This window comes from Emydura macquarii, unplaced genomic scaffold (assembly GCF_026122565.2).
Source record: "Emydura macquarii macquarii isolate MOO-44397 ecotype Brisbane River unplaced genomic scaffold, CSIRO-AGI_Emac_v2 contig_18, whole genome shotgun sequence".
NCBI lineage: Eukaryota > Metazoa > Chordata > Testudines > Chelidae > Emydura > Emydura macquarii.
In genome coordinates this window covers 3569033-3593081 of record NW_027130155.1, presented here as the reverse complement: position 1 = coordinate 3593081, position 24049 = coordinate 3569033, and the positions used below count along the sequence as shown (strand labels likewise).

General features: G+C 39.7%; 1 protein-coding gene across 1 annotated transcript in view; it reads right to left on the bottom strand.

The window, feature by feature from the left end:
- GPR149 (G protein-coupled receptor 149) overlaps positions 1–23286 on the bottom strand; it is a 28232-nt gene extending 4946 nt beyond the window's left edge. The window contains exons 1-3 of the mRNA XM_067537635.1: positions 22321–23286; positions 21052–21244; positions 16594–17069 (exon numbers count right to left, since the gene is read on the bottom strand). Coding sequence (XP_067393736.1) covers positions 16594–17069; positions 21052–21244; positions 22321–23286 — 1635 coding nt within the window. The remainder of the gene's footprint in view (positions 1–16593; positions 17070–21051; positions 21245–22320) is intronic.
- Positions 23287–24049: the final 763 nt, after the last annotated feature.

The window sequence follows — 24049 nt, the reverse complement described above, 5'->3', positions numbered from 1 at the left end:
TTTTGATGTTGACTTTAACAAAATAATCCTCTATAATTCACTCAAATTTCAAAATAAAAAGATATTGTGAACCAAAATCCAGAATTTATTTTAAAATGTTGAAGTGGGATGTTTTAGCAGTTTCAAAACTTTTTTCATAATTTTTTTCAAAATGGGAAATTTATCGGAACTTTTCTCATGAAGTTTCACTTTTGACAAAATTGTCATTTTTTTCAACAGAACATAGAAAAATTCTCAACCAGCTCTAACTACAGCCCAGAGCATTCTGGGTTCTCTCTCTCTCTCTTCCCCTCTATAATATACATATAAATCAGCACCAGTTATTGCACCAGGAGGTGAAATGAGAGACAGGACAGAGATTCGGGCATTGGTATTCGATGTTCATACTGGCTGACACATTAAGTAGCACTTCTGTGCATTACTCTAATGAAATCTGGTCAGCAAATGTAGTTCTAATTAGAATGTATTACAGCAGTCTTGCCTGGAAGTGACAGAGCCATGAAGGAGAACTGAACGGTCCACTGGAGTGGTTGCAGCCTCCTGGCTAGCCACAGTTGATGAAAGCCCTCTATGCAGCCGGCCTTCTTTGAACACTTGCGAAATCTAGTACCCGATTAACCTACTGAGTTAGCACAAGGCTATTAGTCCTCTATTTAGATCTCAGTAATGCAAACAACATCTGACACTCATTCATGTAGATTTGTTAGTAACTGAAAATGCACTGAACAATGTGAGGCGAAGTCTATTGTGGATTCACATCTCTTACTTAGGCTGGTTTGCTTGTGTTGGAAATCTCACTGATGAACAAAATAGCCTAAGTAGGAATTATCTCACATTATCATGTTTAATATAAGGGAGAATGGATTTGGAACAGAAGAACGTTGTTAGTTTTGCAAGAGAGAAGACCAGATACAGGTCTCATCTACACCCATGTAAATCATTGACTTCTGTGGAGTTACTTTGGATGCAAACTGGTATGAATAAGAGCAGAGTGCAACCTTAGCTTTTATTAAGCTTGATTATCTTAATAAAATAAGGTACTGTTTGCCTACAAGGATATAACATTAAGTAGCGTGTCTTGTCGTTTGTCTATGCAGTGGTGATGTTTCAGAGCTGGCTGTTTATTTTATTTGTCTAAGATGTCCATTATGGGTCTATTATTTCTACTTCAGCGTCTCTAACTAATCTGATATTAAAGTACAGCATTCGTACTTCTGTCCCCAAACAAGCCCAATTCTGGTACATTCTGGGAAGCAGAATTTTGCCTTCTATATCTTTGTAAACCTGAAATGTATGTTTTTATGTTCTGATTATAAATCTTTGAATTTAAAAGCATTAAGAGCAAGAAGATGTCTGAGTAACTCTTAGTGATGGACTCACATTTATTCTAGTCAGGTGTTATCTGAGTGTGAAACAACGGTATCAGCAATTATAGCAGGGATATGAGTCTTTCTTAATACAATTAAAATGGAAAGAGATTCACTGTTCTCTTTTTGAATAATCTACAATAGCACTCGTCAGAAACCCAGAATGCTTTTGGAGGAAGACTGCATTCCTTTGTCTCTTTTAACATGCCTTTCTTCGAGCTCCTTATATTGCAATAGTATACTTTAAGAAAAAAAGAGTATGATTTCTGAAATAAATTTAAGAATTCAGACTCCCACACAGTATATATTACACTTCCTCTTTTAAAAGCATAATTATAAAGGTTCTTTTACAAAGGAACAGGAAACCTACTGATAGTCTGATTTTCTTGATCATCTTCATTTTTGTCATCATCATTTTGAAGAAGTCTTAACTTAATGCATCATCCATCAGGGAATTATGCATTTGCACAGGGGTATGTGAAATTAAAAAGCTCTCTAGTGAAAATGCTTTTTAGTATCCATGATATATGGGCAGTTTAGCAGCATATTAGATTCACATATTAGAGTAGCATAATCTGCTAGATCAGAGGTCCCCAAACTGTGGAGCAGGCCCCCGAGGTGGGCGCAGAGGAACGTTCAGAGAGGGCATGGCGGGACTCAGGCCAGACCCTGCGGTGGGGAGAGGAACAACATTTTGCCTCTGCCTCCAGGTCTGTCCTGGCCTTGGCCCCTTGTGCCCAGTCCAGCCGCAGCTCTGCACCCGCCCATGGCTCTCTGCTCCCAACCCCAATCATGGCCCGGATGCAGTTCCACTTCCGGCCCCACTCCCAGCCTCAGACCTGCCCCCAGCCTCGGCCCTTGGCATCTGGCCCTGACCGCAACTCTGCTCCCAGTTGTAGGTCCAGCTCCCGGGGGTAGTGGGAGCATGGACAGGAGCAAGGGGAGCCCAACGTAAAAAGTTTTGGAACCACTGTGCTAGAGTAAGATTTAGAATATTGCTTACAAATTCTTTCAGTCTAACAGTGTTGGTTTTAACATGAGTTGTTATGGTATCATGGAGGCAGGCCACAGAAGCCAAATCTGCTGTAAAGTGTTCTTTACATAATGCTGCCACCACCAGTCTTTTTTTATCATAACTCTTAAATGGACACTTGCATTTTTGTTTTAGAAGATGCAGTCTTCTTTCAAGAGCTGCTCATCACCTTCAACTCCCATTGTAACTGATGGGAGGAAAGGATGCTCAGTCCTTTGAAGATCAGACACTTACAGCGTAGTGTCTCACGAGAGCTGTAGAATGGGGCCTAGGATCTGGTCCATGCTTCACAAAGAACAATTTGACTAGCAGCGTGTGCAGGGCACCTTACATCATTCAGGTTTGTTTCCCACTCAAATGTATGTGCATCAGTCTGAAAAAAAAAAAGTTAATATTTTTCAAGGTGTTTAAATATATTATTTCTGTCTTTGTTATGCCAAAAACATTCTATTTAATAAAAATTAAAGATCTGGGGTCCAATTTCATGTGCACAAGTCGCACTATCTCTCCTAGGAGTTCCCTGCACACAGTGTGTATGCAGAATAAGGCCCTTTACTTTCTGTTTTTAGTTTGTGAGCAGTGTGCATTTCCATCATGTCTCACCACAGGGCTTTTCATCTGTATGAATTCCTGTCTGGAATAGCTGTAGGCAATCTTGTCTATTAGAATCTAGGACATCATTTTCACTGGAGGATTACATATACTAGCACATTCATTTTTTAACAAGAAGAAACGAAAAGTTACAGTGGAATAAATAACAGATGTGGCCAATCATTCTGAGCAAAGGAATCTCAGCAGAATCACTGCAGCAAATCCTTTTTTGTGTGTGACTTACATTAACTGTAGCCTATTTGTTTTGTGGAGAATCAAAATTACTCCTCCCTGTATGATGCAGGTATGACCCTCCCCCAACCCACCCACCCAGTGTGAGTTAGATTCTCTCTCCTCTTCTGGCCACTTTGTGCTACTCAGGCAGAATCTGATCCCAACTCACCAGCTGAGAATTCCCTCATGTTGTGGAGCTCTCAGCTGATGCAGAGGCATAGCCAGCTCCTACAGCAACTTAGCCAATGAGCCATGGCAGAAGGGTGAGAAAGGGGTGCAGCTTGGGTCTACTAATATTCAACTGGCGTAAGGCCAAGCTGTTGGTGTAAGTAAGAGCTGCGTTAATACCAATAGTTTAGGATGGATTCAGATTCACCACAAGAAACAGGGAAGCGTAGCTCACTCTCTGATGGCTTCCTCTTGCTCCTGTGCTGAGCAGATCACAGTGCAGGAAAGAGTCCAGGGCCATGTCTTATCCATAAGAATTCATATGCAAAGGAAGCCAAGATAGAAAGAATGCTGGTTGTGTGCAGCGTATAGCTTGTTTACAGTGAAGCTAAAATGAAATGGCAAGTTCTGCTTCCTGACTCGTGAGTAATTTCATTGAAATCAATGAGACTACTCACAAGAGAAAGGGCTGCAACATAAACCCGAGTCAGATTGGTTGAATGCATCCTGGTGTGTAAGCAGCAATTCGGGTTATAATGAAGCTCTATTTATGGAGTCTAATCTGGAAGTCTTTCTGCAGTCCAAACTCACTAGACGTTTTGCCTGAATAGAAATTGATGGATCTGACCCATAATAAAGGTGTTCTGTGGAGAAAAAAAAGTTGCAGAATCTTCTGCTGTATTTCCCTTTGCAAACTGGCAAAAATCAATACGTGATCCAGTTTACCAAGAAATGTTGGTTATGCAGCCATGAAAGAGTAATACAGTGATTTTAACATGCAAGTACATAGTTAAGGGAAATCGTAACAACATAACCTACTGAAACAGGGCTTGCGCCTGCAAAGTGCTAGGCACCAACTAAAAAGGTACTGTGTGCCCTGAATGCCCATCAATTTCTATTGGTGTTGCAGAATTGGGCCTTGTAGTGAAGCAATTAACATTGTGCTCCTCGGCTAGATCTCAGTATAATCAATTATGTATTCTGCTTCTTGTGGGAATTATACTTCATGTGCAAAATACTTTTGTTTAAAGTGTGGGTTTGGAGGGGATATTTATTTCGCTAGAGGGAGCCTAGAATACGGGGAGGGAAAGTGCTGTTTGAGGGTGATTTACAATTTTACCTTAATTTCAGCAGGGAAACATTGTAAAGCATGTTTGACATTGTACTGAACACAACTATCTTACCCTATTCATGTATGAGAAACCTGCACTCAGAGTCTGAGTCTCCACTGCCTTGCTCCCTGTGCAGTCATGTAAACGCACGCTTAACTCCTACTAGGAAGCATTTTAGGAAAGATTTGTTAGCAGGAACTACATGGTGGCAAAGGAAAAAATCCAGCTCCATTCTCTGAATGTCCTTATTGATTATGAATACACTCTATTCAGAGAATAAAGCCAAATCTGCTCCAGGAATACGTCCTCAGCCAGATAATACTTGTGTTAGCATCTGCCTCATGTGAATAGCAGAGAAAAAGCGTTCTGCAACAAAACATTGGTTAACGATGGTTCAAGTAATTTCTGACTCTGATTAGTGAGACAAAAATGACTACAGCTATATCGCCAGCTCCAAGCATTAAAAAATCATGAGTTATTCCCCACCAAAATCATGTTTTTTTAAATTTCTCTTCGGGTTTTGGAGTCTTTAAATTCAGGTTTTCAAGCTAGAATCTAGAATCTGCAATTTCTTTAAAAAACAGTAGCAGACATTAAAAATATTAAAGGCAAAAATCATTCAGAATGAAATTCTGGTTTATCCTTATTATGTATTGTGCATCTCTGCTCTGTATTTATCACCCTCATTTTGAGGGTCTTTGCACATCTGCACACAATAGGAGGTGATAAGAACAGGCTATCATAAATATTTATTCACACAGCTGTAAGTACTGGGGAACCAGCGACATTGCTTCAGACTGGATCAGAGATCACATCACAGTTTGTCAGTCCAATGTTTCTTGTTCCTGCAGAAAGCAGGAGCACTGCAGGTATGAAGATTTTCAACTGAGAGAGCTGGAAGTGCTCTGTAACATAGCTGTGCCTACCTATCAGCGTAGGTGCGAATACCTGTTTCTGACATGATTCTGATAAATCATGCAATGAGACCAGGATGATACTGAACAGGGACTCTTTAGAAGGGGCTTCATCAGGTTCCATGTAGAACTAGACTAAGATCTTGGTTACACAAATGTAAATCTACAGCAACTCCACTGACTTCAGCTAAGTTAGAATAGTATCTCATTAATATCTTATCACATTACAAACCAACATTCTCTTCTGGAGAAGGCCACATATGAGTCATTTCTTGTGATCCACCCTGACATCCTTTGACATCTCAGTCCCATATCTAATTAGCCATTGGGGCTTGTTTCCCCCAAGACCACTTCCTCTTCCTCTTCAAAGCCACATAAACAGAGTAAAGTTCAAAGCTAGCCTTCAGACAACCATAGTCAAAATAATGTAGGATTTTCACCTATGACCAACATTAAGTAATTTGGGAACAGCAAGCTGCTAGAAAACAGTCTTGTGAAGTTCCTTCATTCCTCAAAACAAAAAATAAAGCCAGGTTTGGAAGTACACCTGTTAGTATCACTCCTTTGGTGTTCTTTCTGCTCATCAAGAAAAGCCCTATTAGGCATGCTATAACCAAACTCAAAATTTTTTTGAACTGTGGAAGTGAATTAGGCTATCCTGAATTTAATGCCACTTTAATTCTGAATAAGAACAACTACACAGGGATTTAATGTGATTTAAGTAATCCACTTTAAATTCACACCTTTAGTTTATTCGGATTGATTTTCTGAGTACCCCTATGTAGACAAGTCCCTAGAAGCATTAAGCTTGTGAGAAGTTGAGCTTGGCTTGGCTGCCGTCCAGAATTGCTTCCTCACATTCAACAGCTGTTGGTGGCTTGTACCTCCTTTTATAGTTATTTCCTAGCCCTGCTGGTTAACCCTGGTCTTGCTTGTCTGGCTTTCTGACTCTGTCACTCTTGTCCCTCTTGGGACCTAGACAGGTAGTAATACCCTGTCAGAGGATTAAAAATAGATTTGCAACAAAAAGCTAGTTACAAACTTAAACAAAAAGGTGAAATCCTCGCTCCACTGAAGTCCATAGCAAAACCCAAAGAGTCTATTCCACAATAATAAAACCTAAGTAGTGCTTTCCATCCCTAAATGTCAGAATACTTTACAAAGGAGGTCGTTCTCATCCCCATTTTACAGATGGAGAAAATGAAGCGCATAAAGAGGAAGTGACACACCCAAGGTTACCCAGCAGCAAAGCCAGGAATAGAACCTTAATCCCCTAGGCCACTGCTCTGTCTTCTGGGCCACACTGCCTCCTCTAATGGCAAAACAACATTAAAACCGAGTAAACCTCTAAGGGGTTTGGTGCTCCTAATAACTTTAAAGGAATGCAGACTATCGCTGAAGAATTATATTTTTAGAATGTCTCCACTGACAACACCATTTCATTGTTGCTTTTCATGGACAATGTTTTTTCTGTTTACTTTAAAATAGACAGTCTTCAAATCCCCTAAAAATAAAAATTAACTGCAGTTAAAATTAATTATGGCAGTAATTTGCCCTTTGGAAGGCTGACTGCAGTAAATTTAGAGCCACTGTGGTAGTGAAAGGAAGAGATGAGGTCACCCCAAGTGACTTGGCAACCAGTGATTGGGTAGGACAATGGCAATCTGTCCAGATGTGTACTTGAAGCAAATTCATATAAAAAGACGCAACAGACAATGTTCAAAATAAGAGCTATACGCATTTAAGTTTACCACCTGTGCTTTTGTATTCTGTTGTCTGCCAGAGTAGGGAATGAGCTCAGCAGCCAGCACTCCTTAATAGACAGCAATTAGATAGCGCTGCATGGTGGCATTTAGCCATGTCCTGCATTGCTCGAGGCATGGCTCGGAAGTGCAGAATGCATCTGAACCTTTATGTCTATCCTTCCCTGATATTATCTGGGTTCCAGCCTGGTTCCTAGTACAAACCAGAGTAAGACAAAGGGTCTGTAATGTGCACCAGCTGCCAACGGCCATTACAGCAGCTGGGGAACAGCCAGCCACAGAAATGCCCTGGCTATGCCCCCTGAACCACCAGCCAATTGGAAACGCAGCACAGATGCTGCACAGCTGGATCCCCATACACAGAGGGAGTTCTCCAGGGTCCAATTAAACCATGTCTAGGGCTGCTATGTGCTAAGCAGCCCATAGATATTAGTGAATCAGACCTGGTAGCTTCAGCTGACTCTTGCAATTCATCAACAGTATCCTTCATATCTACATTTTAAGTAAAGATTTTATACAGAATATAAGACTATGTTTATTCAGCTTTATATTTAGATATAAAGAACGAACAAGAAAGAAAGAACACTCACAATAACAGTTTTCTTTCATTCTGTTCAACTAATCAAGGTTCAATTACTTGACCATCTTCATATTATCAAAGGACTAGATGTTTTTTTCCTGCTGTAGAATTTTATGAAAGCCATTCATCCTGGGCCTCAGTTTCTTTATATTTTATAATTGCTGGTGGCCTCCAGAATACAAGGTGCTTTATCACTATACACAGTTTATAGTAACATTATAGGAAACAATCAACATGGTGATACAAAAAAGGATCTTTGTAGCTCACATATGTTTAAATAAGTCTTCTGCTGGCTGAATACCTGACTGTACAAGATACAAAACCATGTGTATGATGTCAATACAGAACCCACTGAGTAAAGAAACAATCTTGCCTAGCAGGATTTGGTGTTTTGACTGGGTTTTCACCAGACACACCTTCGCCTTGAACACCTGTTTTACATGCGCCCGTTACTGTGGAAAATAGCTGGGAACACAGGAATGTCCATTTTGATCTACATGAATATTTTTTTCAGATGAGCCATTGAGAATTTGAGAATTTTTCACTTCTTTTGGGCATCTGCTTTCATAATGCTGTTAGGTACTTATGGTAAATCATATAATAAGCCATTTATCAAATCTTGATAAAGAGTGTGTAAAATCAATAGCGTGCAGCTACTCCATGTACCCATCCAACACCATAGGTAAGTACTTGGAGTGGCTAGCCCCTCCCAGCGCTCTTGTTGTTACAGCTATACTCTTATTTTTAGCGCACTAGCTAGATGGGAATTAGCCTGAGTATGTCTCCTTCAGCTGGGAATCATACTCCCAGCTTGAAGTACAAACATACCCATAGTGTAGGAGGAGCCTAGGTCATTTGGTCAGAGTGATATTGATCTTGTTCATGGCATTGTCTGTTTACTCAGAACAGGCTCTCTGATATCAGTCTCAAATACAGCTGTGTAAGGATGAAATGCCTATCTGGATTTTTACCATACCTTGGAATTTTTTATGCTTTTTCTGAGCATTTTGTGTAAGTTTAGTGTTCATAAAAAGATGCTTGATTGACAGCACTAAACACTTATTTACTCACCAAAGAAATACAGAATAAGCAACAACATTGCAAAGCAGGCTTCCTCACACTACTGTGCCAATGTGACTGAGCCCTGAGCTGGATCAAGTTTCTGTCGAGCTTTGGCTACACTTAACTTTCTTGCCCCTTCAAATTTTTCACTGTTACTATCACTAGTGCAATTCCACGGATTCTATTGATGGAGGGAACTTTCCTATAGAAAAGCTACCAGTGGCTGTTGGTGATTTAATGACCACATCATTTAGGCCTACTCTGAGCAAAGTTAGGACACGGCGGTTATGAAGCTGACGTGCATTCTACACTGGAGCTCCCACCATTTGAACTGCCCTGGCAGTAGCAACACTGAAGTCTGAGGCGGAAAAAGAGAGAGTTTAATGTAAATATTGCCTTGGAATGAGTTAGTTCTGTCTCCATGTCCATCCACATCTTTGTCTTCTCTGCTGGAATTGACATTTGTTGGCACCCTTATTGACAAACTAATGAAGTGTGCATGTAACAGGAAGAGAGATATATAGATCCCTATCTAATTTTGTATTTATCACCATGAGTAAGTGTGAAACATCTTCGACTGTAAATAGGTAAGCTGTTATAACATTTAGTCCAGCTAAGCCAAATAAACTACAAATCCTTTCATTCTTTCTATCTGCAGTGCACATAAATGAGACCTATATATGTAAGAAGCTCTTGAAAGAATTTGCTTGAGGCAGCCAGTAGATGAGATATCAAGTCAAGAGAAAAACGAGTAAAGCCTATAAAGTAATATATTAGATTCTCAGGGGTTTCTGACAGATTCCTGCTGACTAAAGGCACCTAGCTGGAGGCAAAAGTGAAACACGATCACATAGGTACCCACTGTTCAACCCACCATACTTTCTAGGAGAGAAAAAAACATTTCATAAAATGTTAAAGATATTTCTTTTAATTGCAACTAAGAAAGAGTTAGCAAGCGACAAATGTAATTTTTCTAAGCCTTTTTTGTATTAAGCACTTTTCTTTTCCAATACCCATCTACAGGAGAGGGAGAGCCTCATTACCCTCTCACAACAGTTTTATACTGTGGCAACTCCCATTGACATCAGTTGAGTTCTTTTTGATTCATCACTTTAAAAAGTGAGAAGACAATCAGGCAACAGACTCTTCAGACTCCTACATATCCAAGACTCCAACATACTGTCTAAGGGTACAACACAGTGTCTTGGCACCTATTTCTTTAAAACATTAAAAGAAAATGATTAATGCCCTTTAAATTGTTTTTTAAAAGAGTCTTAAACAGAAAAGGACAATGCTGCTTTCTAAGATACAAATTAAAATGGGCATCCTTTCACACTCATCACTATATAATGAAGAGTGATTCAGCAAGCAAGGTGAGAAGGCAACCTTAAAAGAGTATCCATGACTTTCCTGTTTCCTTGAATGACTTCAGGTAACTGAGCACTACATACAGTCTGAGACTCTATCCCACTCTTCTTCCTGAATTATCTACCTGGGGAGCAGTGAGGTACCCTGCAGAATATTCAGTCTCTTTACAAGTTATGTCTACATGAAGTAGTACTAGAATTTTTGCCCAGCTCTGACCAGGCATAAAGTAAACAATGACATTTCTAATTGTGAAAGCTTTGTGATGAATCCTTTACTGAGGCAAAATTACTATTACATATAATGGGAGTTTTGCCTGGCCAAGAACTGCAAATGTTAGACCTTAGTTGTTTTTTGGACGGACTGTCATTATTCACCAGATTCAGTAAAATAGCTTTTCTAATTTGAAAAGGTTTGAGTTGTTCAGGGCTATCTAAGCCGATAAGAAATTTCTGACTTTCAAACCCCTCCCTTTACCCCAAACTACACATCCTCAGCTAATGGATTAACGCATTTGTTCCCTTGAGCCAGTTTTGCACTATTTATTTTTCAGTTTGGCTTCCCCCTCTCTTCCTCCCTTTCTGAGATTTTCAAAGCTGCCTTGGGATTTACCTGCTTGACTCCCATCAGTTTCAATGGGGACTGTGCATCTATGTCATACAGGCAGCTTTGAAAACCGCAGCCCTTAGGATTTGATTTCAAGTAGCAGAAAATCATAATAATTCAGGCAACCTGCAAATCTAATTCCCAGTATCTCTGAGTCATACCCCTTAAAGAGGAAGAGTGGCTTTGGCTGAAAAAATGGGAGCACATTATTCTTTTTATGAAAGAGCAATGATGAGTTTATTTCTAGTTGAAACTATCTGTTCTGGAAGGTGCAGAAGTTGAAGAAGAAACTTTTCTTGCTCTGTCAGACACTTTCATTCCCTGCTCTCTCAGATTTGTTTCCTTCCACCCAGCAAGTAGTGTTAAGTTAAATAAGCAGTAAATAAGAAGCCCAAACCTTCAATCTTACCTAACTAGTAGTGCTGACTACTTGACTTCATTAGGACTATTTCTGTGTCATGACTACTCATAAAAAATATCACAGGATAGGACCAAAAGAGCTAATAGCAGTACTGCACAAGCAGTAAAGAGAGTTGTTGAAGCTCAACTCATACATCCAGTGTCATTATGTTGATTCTATAATTCTGTTAATGTTGCGCAAGAATATTAATCCTCACACATAATGGCACAGAAAATGCATGCAAGAAATATAGCTGTGACAAAAGAAATTAGTGAAGTTACAGCAATACAAAGCTGTTGCAATGGACTGGTGAAATGGACCCATCAAATTAATCCATGAGGTAATTTCACTGAAGACAAATGAGTTACACCGAGTTGAGTTTGGTCTAAGATCTGGACTAGGCTCTGACCAGAATACTGTATACAAGATCCCAAACTGGTACAACAGTGTGTTGGTCAACTCCCAAGGACAGAGTCAGACAACTGTCTGTGAAGGGACCCAGTCACGTGTCTACTTCATGTTCATTTTGATTGGAGCCCATACAACATGTACTGCAATATATGATCAGTAGAGATAGCCCAAAACATTAGCGGTTACAATAGAATGAACACAGGATTTTGAATCATTATTATAAGAAATCATAGGTTTTTTTTAAATAAAGGGGAAGAATATTCTGTACATAGGGATAGTTTCTGGGAATGAAAACAGAACACTTCATACTCTGCTCCTTTGTAGTAACCATTTCTTTCTGTGCTGCTAAAGCGCGGTTATATAATCACTTCAGCTGGCTGACAGCAACTATTTGGGTGAAGGAGAATCAGGGTGATAAATTAGTTAATGGTCTCCTTAAGAGGTAGACTAAAAGAAGGAGGTTAGTTGGATCAGATAAGTGCATTCCTGATTTCTACGCTGCATTTAAATAGTGCTTTTTTAATGGCTCCTGAGAGTTGCCATTTACACAGAGTGGACTTGAAGCTATATTGTTCTAAGTAACATGTGGGCATCTGACGGAACATGCTCCCCATTCCGTTTCTCCCCTATGTTGCTTTTTTTCTCATCTTTTATCCAGACCTTGAAACTTACAGTAAGGAAAACAATATGAGAGAACTGATCGCCAAAGATTTTATCAGCTGCCCCGATAACACGCACTTACAGCGTGAGCATGTGAACTAGTTAAATGGTGGAAATGTGATGCCTTCCACTCTGAGTCAGGAAGCAACATGGCAGACCACACTCCTCCCTAGCACGAAAGCATGCAGATCAGTTGTAGTGCACCTCCTGAATTTAAGATAACCACTATAAAGCTAAATGAGTGTTGCTCCCTGCTGATCACAATATGGTCTGTACTTACATCTCCAGATTGTTAAAACATTCTATATAATGTACAAACACAGCATTTATATGAAATTATTGGTTCCCTTCAGTACATTTCCTAGTATTTTGTCCACTCTAATTTTAAATCTGCAAATATCCTTCTCTAAGAAGAAAAGAAAGCCAACCAGATCCTAGCATGTTCTGTCCATAACTGATCACTAGAAGACTCCAAAAATCCATTACTCAGGTATCATCACCAGGAACTAACTAGTACAACAGAGCCAGTCAGCAGATGCTCAAATAAGTGGTTTCCTTTCCCCTCGCCAAATAACTTTACATTTTGATTTTGAAAGTTTTACAATTATTTCTTTTCATAACCTTTGGAAACAGCTATTAAAAAAATTCAAACCGGGTAATATCTGCCCAAGTCCTTATAGGTCAAGTCCACTGCTCCAATTAGTACAAGCTGCAGAATACCTGAGATTTAGTTGTTTGAAAAGTTAGCCCAAAACTAGTTTTTAAGCAAATGTCCCATATCTGTTGCTATTTGGGCATTCAGCAAATAAAAATATATGTTCACTTTGTTGATTGCAACAATATTTGAAGTTCACTTTTAACCTTATGTCCCTTGAACTAAGCTATTAAAATTCCTCTTTACAGCTCTGAGATCTGAAATAACAGTGACCCTGGTCCCACCCCGTTGAAGTCAATGAAGTTATGCAGATTTACACTAGTTGAGGAGCTGGCCCAATACTGCTTAGCACTTATACTGCACCTTGCTTTTCCAAAGCACTTTACAAACAATTAATTAACCTACATGATTAATAAAATGATCATGTACAATCCTTTCTGCTGCTGAATTCATCCACCCAGTCAGCCCAAGATCCCAGCAGTTTAATTCTGCTTTTAATCCTTGTGGGAATCTCAGTGTCTTGCCCTGCTCACCAACAGGGCAAATGTCAGCATTGCAGAGATCTGCAAGTTAGAGTTGAATGTCAGTAACAAAGGGATCCTGTAACTAGCGTCTTGAACTTTAGACCTTAAAAGGACAATAGCCTGACAACCACCCACTATGTTATAATTTGGAAAATGTTAGAAAAGCATAAATTGGGACTCTGGGCAATGGCAAATGGTGAAGTAGTCTGTCCAAGAAGTGACACAAACAGTCTCCAGGGCAAAAGAGGCCAGCCACATGCAGTCATTGCTAGCTGCTTCACAGAGAGATGCTGGCATTAGCTATAAAAAGAAGTCACAGGCCTATCAATTTGAAAGGACAGCCAAAGAACATGGTATAGGAAGCTCTTGTTGAAAAAGTGACTGGAGACTACCCCAAGGACAGTCACAGTTAGTGATAAACCTATGACAGCATAATCTGATTTTGCCAACTAGTTTATACAGGATATGTGCAAGTACAGCAAAGGCCAATACATTAAAACTGCTGAACTGTTGTTTACTTTTTGCACAGAACACAACTGTTCATTACCGCAGGCTGTAAGTGACCAACACTTGCATTTAAACAAAAGGGAACAAACAAGCATTTGCATTTGGATATGTTATGTACCAAAACCTGACGTCTTTACTCAGGTACCCATTCTGTTCTCATTGAAAATGCCCAATTCCCATTGACTTCAGTGGTGCAGGATCAGACCTTTAGATTTTAGTTAACTTTTAATCAGGAAGACCGTCATTGGCTTCTGTGAAATTCTAGGAACAGCCCCAAATGTCTGCCCCTTTTGATTTAACTGGATCCCAGTGTGGCAGCTCCAGCAGGGTTTCTGGGTTTCAGGTAACTTCAGGATTCAAACAAACAATGATGTACCCCTCCAGTTGTAGGGTTTTAATGAAAGCCTTTGACAGCCTCATAGACTTTAAAGCCAGAAGGGACCATCGTGATTATCTAGTCTGACCTCATGTACATCACAGACCATGGAACTTCACCCACCTACTCCTGTAACATGCCCATAGCCTCTGGCTGAGTTACTGAAGTCCTCAAATCTAGGTTTAAAGACTTCACGTTACAGCCAATCCACCATTTACTCTAGTTCAAACCAGCAAGTGAGCTATGCCCAATGCTGCAGAGGAAGGTGAAAACCCCAGGAAAATTCCTTCCCGACTCCAGATGTGGTGCTCAGTTAGACCCTGACCCTTTGGAAAAGTTAACTCATCCCACATTCCCAGTTCTGCAGGGAATGCTGCAGAAATAGGACCAGGAATCCCAAACAGTCCAAGATCAGCGTCTCACTCACCATGCTGTTGAGCACTGGCTCCTATAGGCAGATTTCTCATAAGAAAGGCAAATTCCTCCCTGGGAACCTTGACCACACTCGTGGCTTAATCCTGCCTTTTTTAAAGGCCTATTTTCTTCATCAGACCCAGCCATCATCTCCTCCTTCCATACCTGGGCAGTTTAGATATTCCCTGTGGGGTGTGGCAGTTACTTTTCCTCTCTTCCCAGGAAACTCATTAACCCTTTCCCCCCCTTTTCTGGCAGTGGAGTAATTAAACATATGGGCAGACCCCACCTCCATGCAGGTACTAGAATGACTTCAGTGGGACTCTGCAGCATGAGAGTTAGACCAGATTGAAGGATCAGGGTCAGCCCAGTTTTACATGACACACATCCTATGTCCTTGAGGCTTCTCCTACTCTAGTCTAAGTCATAAGTAAGTGCATTAAAGTCAATGCAATTAAACCAATGGAAATTGAATATGAGAACAGAACCAGGCCCTATATCTACAGAACAATAAGAGACTAGTTTATGGACATCTAAGCAGATCATTAAACAAAATTGATGTGTATCAGGAACCCATCTCCAACCAGTTATTCTACACTATTCTAGAAGACTAACCGGTTCCTGAGCACTGCTTGTAACTGTCTACGTTATAAAGAAAACAAAGGGTTACTAAGACTTGTAATCTTCCAGGTCAAAAAGAATGGTAATCTTGATACCCATATTGAAATCCACACTCAACTGTATGAATAAATAAATGTCCTCCAAAGGATACGTCATGTTTCATTTGGGTTGTCTGTTAAAACGCATACCAGGAGCTAGACTCCCATCTGACAGTCTGCCCTGAGTAAGAACATGTGGTGTCAGAGTCACAGTTCAGTCTTGGCTCCTCTCTTGCTCCCTGGGGGAAGTAAGAAGTGTCAGCCCCTTTCCTGGTACGACTTACTTCCCCCTCTATGTCAGCTCAGCTGTACCCACTGGCACGCTGGGGAAGGGAAGCCAAGGCTCCACCCACTCCCTGCCCATCTGAGTGGGAGGAGACTGACAGCAATTACTCTTCTTCTGTGCCGCTATCCTCAAATTGGGTAGCCAGGGCAAAAGAAGAAGAGAGCTCTTTATGTCCTTTACTCTCCTGTGCAAGGATGCAGCAAGGGCCATGATCTTGCCCTGTGTGGTTAATGCATCCATTCTTACAGACAGAAGAGTCTCATGGGAAAAGCTACACATGCAACAGCTCAGAACATTAACAAAGAGTCTATGTATTATTTAATTATTAATTGCAGAATGTATTAACATTCATTTTAGAGATTTCAAATATGTTTGGTTTGCTTGGTTTGCTGAACTTACTCATAGAAGTGAATCAGTTAAGATCACAGATATATATTATAGCTATTTTAAACTTGTGGGTCAGTTTTTATAGGGGTCTTCACTGAACCTCTACTATTGTGCACACCATTTCTGCACACATGTTCTTCACTTCTGTATTTCTGCATATTCATTTTTTCATGCTTGCACATTTTTGCCCATCCAAAATTTAGGCACGAAAAAATGTTGGCACATATTTAGAAACTGCTTTTGAAAATGTAATTCTTTGTTTAATAGGGGTATTCTGTCCCAATGTAAGATTAAAATGATTAAAGATCTTTACAGTGAACTTTTTAATATAATGTACCACCTCGACGCATACAGTATTTTACATAAGGAAACTCCACGACTACTGGTAAAAATGGGACACAACTCCAAGAACAGAATTAGAAAATAGATTGGAGGCAAGAAGAGGCTGCTTTATACAATAACAGTTTAAAATGCTTTCCAAAGAAGAAAAAAAGAAGAAAGAACTAAACCATGCTCTACCTGACGAGGGGTCCTTTCCGATTTGCTCCTGCACCACTCCCAATCTGAGAGTTCTGGTTTACGGCTCTCCTCATGAGACAGCCTTCTTTCCTGTGCTTCAAAAAATGTTGATTTGTCAAAGTTTCTGACCTCCTCTCTTTTAAAGGCTTCTAATTTGTCAGAAAGAAGGTGGTCCATGCTCTTGTCTTTGCCAAGTTCTTGTTTGGTCTCTGTACTGACCGTTTTTTTGCCCTGATTGAAATCTTTAAGCATGGAGCTCTCCTCTATGGGTATGGTGCTGAATTCAATTTTGGCAGAATTAAGAGTTTTGCTGCTATCTTTCTGAGATTCTTTTGTGTTTTCACAGTCATAGTTCATCAGGTTGTGATACGATATAGAATTATCATCATCATCATGGCGGTGATTTTCATGGGATATCTTGTAGATTCCATAACCTTGTTGGAATGACAGATTGAATTCAAACCCCCTCCTTTTTGCTAAAAAGAAAGGGAAAATCTTCTATAATTAAAATATAAAGAAAGTTACAAACAAGGACAATTAAAAATGTATTTTAAAAATGCTTAATTCAGTCTGTAAATTTAAAACTAAAATACAGATTGGTTACTTTTAACAACAGACTTTTTGCTATCTGTAATTTATGAATTGTTATGGAAAATTAAACTAACCAAAGCATTATATTCTCAGGTAATTAGCTTATTCATTATAGGCACTTGGACAATTAGTATATTCATTCCTTTTTCAAAACATGGTAGAATTTCTCTGTTCTGATGGTGGTTGTTTGCTAGAAAATAGGAATAGCTAGGAATGGTTTCACCCATCATTTTTTAAAGAACAGGATTTGCAAAGCCTTATAAAATTCATACTAGAAGAGAGTAGCCAAATTATGGTTCATTTTGCAATCTCTCTTATTCTTTTTATACCTCAGTTTCAGCTACTGAGAAATTCCCAAAAGCCAAAAAGATAAAATATTATGCTTTCAGAAAAATATACTTAGAATCATAGAAATGTAGGACTGGAAGGCACCTCAATAGGTCACCTAGTCCAGTCCCCCCCCACTGAGGAAGGACTAAGTATTATCTAGACCATCCTTAACAGGTGTTTGTCTAACTTGTTCTTAAAAACCTTTACTGATGGAGATTCCACAACCTCCCAAGGTTCTACTTCTGAGAATCAATCAAACTGTACTTCAGTGCCAAATAAGAAAAATATATTTCTACATTACAAAACAATCATGTAGGTGAACTAATTCCCTAATTATCTTACCTCCATACATAGACTATATATACACTCCATATATTATATTATATTCTAATATCTACTCTGGCTAATTATTTTAGTTGATATAGTAGTTTAGGAATTAAGATAAGAGTTCTTTACCACCACATATCCCCTTAATTACACATCTCCTCTACCATAAATCTCCTCAGTTTCTTCACACTGCTGTCCCCTTTTCATATTACTAGATGTAGTAATTAAAAGGTATGTCTCTTATCAGATCATATAAGCATCTTCCTATCAAATCTACCTAAGAACATTTTAAGAGAAAAAGTACAGAGAACCATTTATAAAGCAGAATCGTTATTCAGCATATAGATTCTATTTCTTTAAAGATCGTATTAATTGTGAAATCACAAACTCAGCAATTATTCTGTTAATGACGCAGATTAGCCTTCTCCATGAATATCCTAAAAACAAAGCATTTCTATGTATATTATATAATTGTTGCTTTATCATCTGTCATAAATTTACCTCTGTAAATATTACATTAGATTTAGAGCAAAGCTGTATCGGGAATAAACTGTTTTCTTGACAAACTGCAGTCACTCACCTTGGGATGGTAGTTAAAAGTTCATGGTCTGAATTTGAAGAAAGCATCCAATTCAAAGAGAACATAAGACTTGAGCCAAAAGGTGCTTTTTTTTGAGATTATGGACCTTGTTCTCTTCTCATTTAGTCCCATGAGAATCAGGAGTAAACCCACTGAAATCAATGGAGTTACACCGGTATTAATAGAGAGCAAGAGCCTAATCCAAAACCAATTGATGTCAATGAGAATCTTTCTACCGATTTTAATTTTCTATGCATCAGGCCCTTATAGTGAGAAGATAATCAGGCCCATCTGTAAGTAGCTCTCACTTTTGAAGCTAATACAGAAAACTATTATAATTATTATATGTGAAAGTAATTGCAACACTGTGAATACTAAATTAAAGATAATGGAAATGATAGTTTTTTTCTTCTGTTAATGTTATTTTCAATTACAATGCTGACAGAAAGTCAAACACTTGAATGCCACTCCCTTCTTTGTGTTAGCTTGCTTATTATTTAATACAATACATTTATTATACATTTACAGGTACAGATACATTTAATTTCTTCTAACACATTTTTATTCCTTAACCTTCTTTAATTTTCTAGCTGTACAACAGCAAAGTATTTTTGCAATACATTTAATCGATCTTAAATTGTCACTGAAATGAGGCATGTATGTATAAACACACATATGTGCATGTGGTTATCTTAAGTGAACTATAATCAAAGATTCTTGAGTGGATATTATTAGATATATTAAGCATCATTAAAGCATTTAAATAACAAGCACTGCTCTTAGAAAAACAATGGAAAATTATATTTTCATTTTAGCCTTCTTAATTCAAAACTTCTTCCTACTTTTTCAGATGTGTGTGTGGGAAATTGAAGATAGTATACACAAGAAACTGTGAGTTACAAGATTACACTCAAACATCAGGGGATTCTGATGGCAGCACTTTAACCACAAAGCTGAAGTGGTTCCTGGTATTAAAAGAACCCAGAGATGTGCTGATAGTCATTTCCACAGTTTCCTTGTCTTGTGCTTAACGTATTTGATGGCCACCTGGGAACAATGAGGTGTTATGAGAAGAACATACACAATTTCTCTCTACATATTGATTACTTTATAAACTGCTATTTATTTAAAAAAAAAAAATGTGTTTTAAGCGTTGATTTCACAAGAGCTCTGAACAACTGACCACTAGGGAACAGGTACGACATCACACAAAATGATGTGACGAACTCATTTCTATATTGTGTTTTTATTTGTTAACATCCTGTAAACTTCGATACTCAGTGTCAGAGTTGCACTAGCAACTGGTATAAGGGCCAGGAAATGTGACTTTTTCCATTCAATGGCTGGGGGGGGGGGTGTTAATATATATTTTAAATATATAGGGTCATATGGTGAGATGTCTTGCCCCACTGCAGGAGGCATCAAATGGCCTAAGCCAACTAGAGAAATTTGCAGATGGTGCACACATACGCCCTTCTATTGAATTGTTGGCAGACTGAAAGAGCCATGGAATGCCAGCTCTGCCTGGCTTCTGTGGCTTTGGACAGGCAGAGGAGAAAGTGGATGTGGACAGTGAGAAAGTGGGAACATGCCACATACTGCTGCATGCTCAGGCATGCTCCCAGATGGAAGCTGTCTGCCAACTACAGCTGTACATTAGATGGGATAAGTTATGTGATCAGCAGAGATGGGAGGCTGTACAGACCGGGAGAGAGGGACAGCTGAGAAGGGCTAGTTGCTAGCAGTGTCAGAGCCTCTGCTGCATGAGGTAAATGCTGAGCTGGACCCCCTTCAGCTGGCTCTTCATGGAGGCCCAACAGGGTTAAACATTTTAGGAGGGTCAGGAAGGTTACTCTTGGGAGCTGGATATCCTCTCTCACACATGGACGAGACAAATTCCTTAAACATATGAACAAATAGATGTGGGGAAATGGGTGTTTTAAACCCTCAGGTTTAACAAGCACCTTCAATTCCAAATGAAGTCAGTGGAGTTCAGGGCACTCAGCTCCCCCTAGAATCATGGTCTTTGCTGTTTGTTCATTACTATGGTCCTGTCAACACCTAAGGCCGCTCAGTGGCTGCATGATGGATGTGTGAGCAGTAGAATCTGAAGGGCCTTTTCTCTCACTGACAAAATTCCTGTAATTCAGGGGCGTGAAGGCACTCAGAATTCAGAGGTGTTTTTGCCTGGCTTTAAAAGGCATTTAGCACAGTGTATTTTATTAATGCATATCTTATTTTGGCAGATATGCTTTTCTAGGGAGGGAGTGTTGTCCAGAGGCTTAAGGACAATGCTGCGAGTCTGAACCCATAGGTTCTTCCAATAGGTTTGCCAATGACTCACTGTGTGGCCTTGGGCAAGTCACTTAGCTTCCCTGTACCTCAGTTTCCCTGATGGTAAAACAGGATAATAATGCTCTCTACCCATCTTACAAGTATGTTGTGAGGCTTATATAATTAATCTTTATGAAAAACTTTCAGATCCTCAGATGAAATGTGCTACAGGAGTGCAGAGTATTGTTACTGTTGCAGATAACTTTCTATAGAATTTACTATAAAACTTCAACAGTCTGTTGCCATATGGAACATCACTTGAGACAATATCCTATCCTTCAACTTCCCGCACTTACTTTTGCTTTCTTCTGAAGAAATGGCATATGCATTCTTCCTGCAGTTAATGATGCAGCCACAGGGCAGGTGGATCCAGCGTTCTGACAAAACGAACACAGGGGTGACCGTGGCAGCTAGTAAAGTCAGCAGAAAACTGAATGTCTCAAAGGAAAGGCTTTGAAAACCAACTATGTGCTGGATAGCCATCTGTATCTGAAAGACAGAACATTAAGAAATTAAATCACTTCAGTCACATAATATATTTCCAGGAATAACAAAAACATCACACTTTTAATATGACAGAAATAGAAGTCACAGATTTTCATTGATTCCTGTTAAGCTTTATGACTGACAGATGCTAGAAGACCAATGTCCTCATATAGTCCCTTTCCCACTCTCTCTGTATTTCTCAGAATGCCTTATGCTGCAAATGAAATGATAAATATGGATGCATGAGGTCTGCCAAAGAAGCAGCTCCAATTCTAAACAATTCTTAGGTGACCATTGAGCCAATCCGGTGAGATGCTGAGCATCTGCAACTCCCAAAGTCAATGGGGTTTGAGGCCACTCAGTTCCAGGCAGGACTGGACTTCACATGCATTATAATTCTCATTCTTCATGGAAAGGAGCTGAGAGGCTGACTCCAGACACATCCATAGGACAAAAATGACCTTGGACAATTCCCAACATGTTCACATGCCCAGCAAAGGACTCACTTGTTCGTGTCCTTTGTTATATTTATCCTTTCCATACATTGCACCAAAATGTAGCAATGCTTCAATAATTACAAAGATATAAACATTCTTCCTCACTTCTCAATCAAGCTTCAGTTTCTTACCCAGAGATGACTGGCAAAGGGCGTGACTCAGAACTGTGAGGATGAAGGAAAAAAATCTGCCTTAGTAAAACCCACAGATCTCAGAGTCAACCTAATGCCTACCAGACTGCTTGAAACACAAAACATTGGATCTGGTTCACCCCTATCACTAGCCTAACTCTATGCTGGGTTCAGTGGAGTTACACTGATGTAAAACTGGAACAACAATGATGAATCTGGCTTTTCATTTTTAAAATGCAATGATTTTTATGAATATATCAATCCTGCTGAAAGACAGATAAATACATACACTGAAACATAGATCTGTTTGAAATGACTTTTATGGATATGATTTATGCTGTTCATAACTGCTGGATAACTAGCGTGCATCTCTGTTTCAATTAATATCACACACACTCTCTCCCTATTTAAATAAAGCATTACAAATATGCAAAGAAGTATGACTTTTTACCATCGCTGGAAGCCAGAGAATGACTTTTGTCAATGCAAGAATCAGTGAGAATCGTTTCTGAGCAAACTCCACAGTGCAGCTCCTGCTCTGCACACTGGTTGTGCAACGGGGGTCCAGCCCACAGCTCTCAGCTGGGCTTTGCCTAAATACTATCCCCGAGCTGGGACAGGAGTTTCGCAAATGCTTCAGGGTTTTATCCACAGGGTCCTCCGGTGAAAGGGATGGGGTGGTGCTACAGACTGGGGGTGTCCCAGGAGTGAAATAGCCTCGGGTGATTTCCTGGTAATCGACATAAAGATGCTGTTGCTCATCTGAACACAACAGCTGGTAAGTTAGAGGGACAGAAAGCATGGTGAGGAGGCAGAAGCACAGCGAGTAGACAATGAATAAAAACAAGACATAGGAACTGGTGCAGTCAGTGAAGCAACCCCAGGAGGTGGGGACATAGGTGCCCCAACCACAGAGAGGCAAAATGCACATCAGCAAGCTGACAATCCAGATAGTGAGAACGGCCCATATCATGCTCACCGGCCGTTTGGAGGTCTGCTGACTCCACATCACAGTTTTGTTGATTGTGTAGAAGTTGTAAGAAACTAGAAGAGTTCCTTTCAGATTGCTCGAAATGCCCTGAAATAAATAAAGCAGAGCGGATGTGGTGCACAGAGGCTGGGGGAGCACCTCGGTTGACCACTGCATGAGCATAAAGATAGTCACTGGCACAACACTTATCAAATCATCCACAGACAAGGAAGTCACAATCATTGAAACTGTGGTTTTGTTTTGAATTTTCAGTAAGGAAACTAGTGAATAAATGCTGCCCAGCAGAGTAGTGAATGTAATGATGAATGTCAAGCAAAAAAGAAAGATATTCAGAGTTCTTTTTCCATTGGGTATATCCATAATGCCATGATTTTCAGCGAAGAGGCTTGTCCCATTTAGTGGGAAATTACTAGGTGTTACCGACATTGTTGTTAGGGATTTTAGTTTGCTTTCTTACCGACTCTGCAAGTTTTCATCCGATGACTCGTAACTGCTCCCCATCACAAGTTTCTTCTTTGCTTTTATAGACTCTCCGCTTTGACACTTGATCAGGATACATTCAGGTGTGTGTGTCCTCCATGTCCAGTATAACTCACATGCAAAAATCAGGCTCCATCAAAAGAAACATTAACATATGTACCAAAGACCCCACAATGTTGACAAAAAAACAATTCCTCCTTAAAACAGACTTTGGGGTTTGAGCTGGTTCTTTATAATCCTTCCAAGTACAAGAGGATGATTAAGTTGGCTCTTGTGGGAATAAAATACCCTTCACTTTTGACAGATAGCAGACAATGTGCCTTACTTGAGAGTTCAGCTGAAATGAAGGCAGAATGTCAGGTATGCGCAAACCCTACTGGTTCAGGAAGAAACATAGTAGAGAATGAGAGGCTCTTTGATTCAGCCTGTGCTGTTCAGAGCTGCAGGAGGGAGGAGTCAGATCCAAGCAGGATAGCAGAAAGGGGGGAAATTAGTATCTTCCCAGGCAGAGCTGCCTCTTAGCTAGATCAGAAACACAAAACAGTGTCCTTGCTAAGCCCCACCTCCAACGCTGACACTAAAATCCAATGCAAACACTCAGACCTGATGTCAGCCATAAATGTCATCCCTGAAAGCCCAGGGCTGTTCCACAGCTGTGCATCACAAGCTGGAGAGCTGCTTTTATTCTTATATTTTCTGTACTCTGAGC